Here is a 5,754-nt window from a genome sequence, read left to right as displayed (position 1 = left end):
GCGGTAACATATAGACTATATACGAACGTTGCATAACATATGTTATGTGTGTGTGTGTATACGCAGCATCTGTATATTATGTATGGGTTCTATATAGAGAGAGGATGACATACAGTTTGCAAAATCCTATCAGTTGCCCAATTTTTCTCAGATCTATGAAATACACTGGTGGTCGCAAATGTACTCCTAATCGACACCTTATGGTTTTAGATTTTCTAACATTGAAGCAAAGGCCAACTTTCATTAAAACTGCTATCAGGAGACATTATCCTTCGACAACTGCCGATGTAGCATGTTGTCGTATCTTGTTTAACTCGACTGTAATTTAAAGGACATTTACAACACCAGACACAATATTTATGTAAGAGTTTTACGCTCTATTCAAACATTTTTGTTTGTATTTTTAATACAAGACTAATTTACAATTATACACTAATTATGTAATATATTATTAATGATAATTTTCAATAAGGTTAATACAGAAACCTCAACAACTTACCTGATGTTCTGAAAGTAAATGGATGAAGGCCCTTTTCTTCTCTGTATCCACTTAATACCAGACATCCTCCAAAGAAAGTTATTTGGTAAAGGTAAGTAAAGCCAACACACGTTGCAGCATACGAACAGAATAATCTTACAATAGGAAAAGGTGCAGTCATAGCAATACAATAGGAGGCTACATTGGTCACCAAAGTGATAGTGATACATACTGCAGCGTTGGAATAAGTATCTTTCATACGTTTGGCAACAACTTTTTTCGAATCAGTGATCCTCCAACAAGCTATCTTCACAAAGGCATCATCGATTTCTGTAGCTAAATATACAATATATTAGCTCAAGATCAAGTTAATTTGCTACTATTATTACTTACCCAAAATGATAAAAAGTATGACAACGTTGGTACTCGGATTGTCAACTCCTGCTGCACTCAACAGACCAAAAGACGAAACTGTTGCTAAACCAGCAGAAACGACAGCAGCTACTCCCATCCACGGTTTGCTCTTAACCCAGTCGTTAGTCATGTACATCAGGACACATAAGATAGTAATTACTGTTACTGAAACTCCTATTAGAGGAGTTATGTTACCAGCAAGAACTGGAATTTCTAATTCAACGGACGTCACTGGACATGGAGATATTTTTATGTAGTTAAATTTAAATTCTTTTATTCGCGAATAAAACGTTTTTCGCCATTGTGCTATCAATTCTTTTTTAGTGATATCGCTCTCGTCCGTTGGGTATAACAAACAGACGGCAGCCATTTCCTGTATATTTCCATTATTGTCAGTTTTTACTCCACCAGCATTCAGAGACATTAGTTTGTAAGTGACTGACAATTTGTCAATCTGAACGGGATATTTGAATTTTATTTTTCTAGAAATGACTTCATTGATGTGATTCACCATTGATAATATGGGATTCTCGAAACATTTATTGTTAACGATCCCGCAAATTTCTTGATACTGTATAAGTGGAAAAAAACTGATTTGGTCGTTAATTAAGACGTTTATTAACCGGGGTTCCACTGTACTTATTACTGAGGTTGTTAATTTAAAATTATTAAATTAAATTAGTGTAAGTCGTTATCAAAAATTGTAAGAGAAAAGCTTTCATTTTCTTCAAAGATTATTTTCAAAATATGCAGTTTAAGAGCTACAGTAAATATTCACTTATCTTTTGCACAAAGCTTTGTACCATTATACTTCAATAAAAAAAAGTGTACAAATTTATTCAATAATAAAATATAGACATACATTTTATTACCAGATAAATACTATGAACAGCAGTTATTATTTTAAGAAATATTTAAAACTGCTCTTTCACAGTTTTGAGCATGTATGAAAATTGTTTTCATTGTATTCTATATTTTCTAGATTCTAAACTGACTTAACTTCTACATATACACGTGTATTTTCATATAAAAATCAATTTCCACAAAATAAAATAATATATATTTAATATTATAAGTAAACTATGTTCAAAACTTAATTGTAATCTGAAATTTTGGGTTATTTCTCTTTGATAATCTGTTTTTAAATAGGTCATTTAGAATGAATTGAATATGATATTAAAGTTAAACAATTCATCAGCATGAAAATGTCTTTTTGACATTTTTCAATTAGTTTTTCTTTCCAATCCATTGCTTAATTTTTTGTTCCATTAAGAAATATTTATAAATAAGTTTATATTCTCTTTGATAGCAAAAGCATAATTTAGATTCAAATCATACGGAAAATATGGAATTTATATATTTGAATTCTTTTAAAATATATATTTAAAACTACTTATCTATTTTTATTTTTAACTATTTTTTCATTTTTATTTTTGCTAATATGCTTTACTCCAGATGATCTATTTTTTACTAAGCTGCAAACAATTCGTTTCACTGCTCTACCAACATCATCAGCTGTAATATCTTGATTTGCAAGAATTAACCAATCTTCTTCATTAACACCTGGAGGTACTTCTAATATTCTTTTAGATATTCCAAACTTTCCTGAAGCAGCTCCACCAGTTGATATAACTGGGATGATAATTTGATCATTCCAAACGAATTCTTGAATTTCATTTGCAACTCTTGGTCCACCTTCTATAACAATACATATATCAAAAACTGATGCAACTACAGATACTCTTTCTGCAGATACTTCTCCATTAACTATAATGGATATATTTTTTGCCAGATTGTCGAATTCTTCGATTTCCATTAAAATTTCTTTCTTTAAACTCTTCTATTTTCAGATAATGAGTACTTTGCATTCTGTATTCACGAAACTCATGAAACTGAAAAAATCTGAAATTACAGAAAAATTTGCTAAAACGTTTCAATTGAGATGTTGTACAACGCAACAATAGGAACTAATAATATATTTGAGCTTTCTGCATGAAAATATAACTAAATACTCTTGAAAATAAGATTATTTCGAAATTCTGAATATACCGTGTTTGTATAACGATCAGCCAAAACATTCTAACAATCTACTTAATATGATATTGATCTTCACCGGTTGCGAAATTCCACAAAACGTAACTAAAAATATTTATAAAATAGTACAAAAGTAGTAAATTGTCCACATGTAGTATCCTAGAGCCCTACAGATATTTCAATTCACTACTTGTAGCCCAATCTTGCAACCGTCTTTAATGGTTAACCCTGTTATAGTTTAGTGGGGATTTCCGACACTTTAACGTTTTAAAAGTTGCACTATACATAGATTTTGCGATTAATATCTGTTTCCCCTTCAGTAACTTAATGATTTTGTGTATACAGCATGCTCAGAATTTACTACGGTGTTGCGGCAACTGCTGTAAGAGAAAGACAACATTACTTAGTGAGATTTTCAAATATCCCACAGTATTAATCACTTTTTCTGGATTTAACAATATTTATCTAGTTTATTTTTATTTTTATAATAAATGTAATTTCAGTGCATTTATTATTTATAACATAAATCGACTTTTTACTCCCGTTTAAAATTATTATAAGTTTATTTTAATAAGTTTTATTTCCGTACAAATTCAAAATGGCAATGAACTTTGATGATTTGTGGAATGCCGAAGGCACAGGTGTAGAGGTATTCAGATTGACAATGTCATTACAACGCTTCCGATTCCTCTTACGCTGCCTAAGATTCGATGGAAAAGTAACACGCCGTGCAAAAAGATAAGTGAATAAGGTTGCTTCAATTAGAGAATTGTTTGAAATATTTGTTGACAAATGTGATAAAAATCACTTTTCATCAGAGTGTGTTACAATTGATAATATACTTCCAGCTTTCTGGGGTAAATCTAAATCTCCCTTTAGACAATATATACCAAGCAAACCACCCAAGTATGAAATAAACATATAGGAAATGGCTGATGCAAAAACGCATTATGTTTGTAAAATAGAAACAAATGCCAAAAATCATCCTGATGGCCCATTGAAGTTAGATAATTCGGCTATTGGTGTGGTCTCGAGGCTCAAAGATTTCAAGATCAGATAGAAACGTCACTTTTGACAACTGGTACACATCTTTCTCGCTAGTCAAAAGGATACTCGATGTCCATAATTTGAGTTCGGTGAGCACACTTCGAAAAAACAAGTGTGAAATTCATAAGGAATTCTTAAATATCAACAACAGATGTAATTATGACAGTATGTTTGGTTTCACAGACAAAATTGCACTGGTTTTATACATCCCACAGACTAAAACAAAAAAAATGTCGTTCTTCTCAGCAGAATTCACTATAAAGACATAATTGACCCATATTCTGGTAATAAAAAAGTCCTCAATTTATTTTCTTCTACAATACAACTAAAGGAGGCGTTAATATGGTCGACCAGATGGCAGTCATATATGACATTTGAAGAAATAGCCGTCGTTGGTCCGTGACAGTTTTCTATACTCTTCTGTACATCTCAGACATAAATTTCTACATCCTATATCTACACTATCAAACTTCTCACGAAAAACACTAAACCGCTGCAGCTTTATCAAGCAGGTAGCTATGCAAGTTATAGATGATAATCTGAAGAAGAGAAAGCAAAGCATACGTGTGAATAGAAATTTCAGGAAAGAAATTAAAAGAATATTGCCAGCTTGCTCAAGCCCTGCCACCCTCACACACCACACGAAACAAAAAGATGTGCATTCTGTCTCAGGTCAGGCAATCGTAAAATAAAAACAGTGTGCAGCGAGAGTTGAAAACATGCATGTAAAGAACAAAGCAAGTTACTTGTTAGTTGCATTGAGTACCAAAACATTCCTAGGTTTATTCAAACTGAGACATAGATGTTTACAGTATTTACAATGTATTTCCTGTACCAATCAGTGTGTACAGACATGATGTGAGAATAGTGTTTCTCACACGGGTGTAAAGACATGACAATCTAACATTCATCTTCTGTAGACAAATCATGATTTGAGACAATGAACCACTTAACCATGTTTAACCATAGCATTCATTGTTATGTGAATGCAAAATTTTTCAATACTCATCACTTGCCTTGATACCTTCAATCATTACAGTTGCATATTCCTACTCCCATGACATACCAAATCAGTACGAGTAAGGTATTCGCTCTGGTCACATTTACATCAAAAAAGCAACAAAAACAATAATAATAATATTAATATAATAATAATAATAATAATAATATAATAATAATAATAATATAATAATAATAATAATACTTGCTCTTATCAGAGCATGTTCCTCTGGCCAATGTTCGTTCTCTTTATGACATTTTATTTAAGTGAGGGGGCTTTTGACATTAACCTTATGTACCCCTGGAATGTTGACAACAGTAAAGAAATTGTAATTCCACTATAACTACGAATAAATACATTACTATATAGTGAGGATTTCTAGTTACACACTTGCCAACTTTTTATCCTCGTGTTATCACAATATGCCACTTGACCCCAAGTTGGACTTGAAGAAAAAGTAGGCATGTCATGCAAGTAAGAAAAATGTAGGATTTAGTCTGTAATTTTTACTCCAAAGATACAATGTGAATGAATTCACAAGCATGACACAATGTTACTACAAGAGTTATTGTGGCAAACCAGAATTGATTAAATTTACTAGAGGTGTAGGCAAAAAAGCATTATCATTCAGAAATATCTACACAACAGTGAAATGGGAAATGGATAATTTGGGGTCTAGCACTTTTTATACTGAAGGAAATGAGGAAATGGTCAAATCTGAACTATACAAAAATTTAATTTTAACACATATTACCAACTGATGAATCAGATTGACAAGATG

At 31.7% G+C, this 5,754-nt stretch overlaps 1 protein-coding gene and 1 pseudogene across 1 annotated transcript; one reads left to right on the top strand and one right to left on the bottom strand.

Moving 5' to 3' along the window:
* Nucleotides 1–265: 265 nt before the first annotated feature.
* LOC111616838 (patched domain-containing protein 3-like) lies at nucleotides 266–2,708 on the bottom strand. Its single transcript, XM_023358194.1, has 4 exons — nucleotides 2,343–2,708; nucleotides 872–1,463; nucleotides 500–814; nucleotides 266–318 (listed from the first exon to the last, which is right to left on the bottom strand). The coding sequence occupies exons 1-4, from the start codon at nucleotides 2,706–2,708 to the stop codon at nucleotides 266–268; spliced, it is 1,326 nt and encodes a 441-aa protein (XP_023213962.1).
* Nucleotides 2,709–3,524: 816 nt separating this feature from the next.
* Nucleotides 3,525–4,062, top strand: LOC111616839 (annotated as a pseudogene).
* Nucleotides 4,063–5,754: the final 1,692 nt, after the last annotated feature.

The sequence above is a fragment of the Centruroides sculpturatus genome, unplaced genomic scaffold, assembly GCF_000671375.1.
Source record: "Centruroides sculpturatus isolate CEXI.00-Female unplaced genomic scaffold, Cexi_2.0 scaffold3317, whole genome shotgun sequence".
NCBI classification, from domain to species: Eukaryota; Metazoa; Arthropoda; class Arachnida; order Scorpiones; family Buthidae; genus Centruroides; species Centruroides sculpturatus.
This window is presented reverse-complemented; position numbering and strand designations above follow the sequence as displayed.

Bases quoted from the DNA above. Each gene is read 5' to 3' on its own strand.
- LOC111616838 (XM_023358194.1), bottom strand. From the start codon at position 2,708: ATGGAAATCGAAGAATTCGACAATCTGGCAAAAAATATATCCATTATA. The intron at 1,464-2,342 runs GTAAAGCATATT...CCACTTATACAG, and splicing joins TAAAAAATAGATCATCTGGA to TATCAAGAAATTTGCGGGAT. The intron at 319-499 runs GTAAGTTGTTGA...TTTAAATTACAG, and splicing joins ATTTACTTTCAGAACATCAG to TCGAGTTAAACAAGATACGA.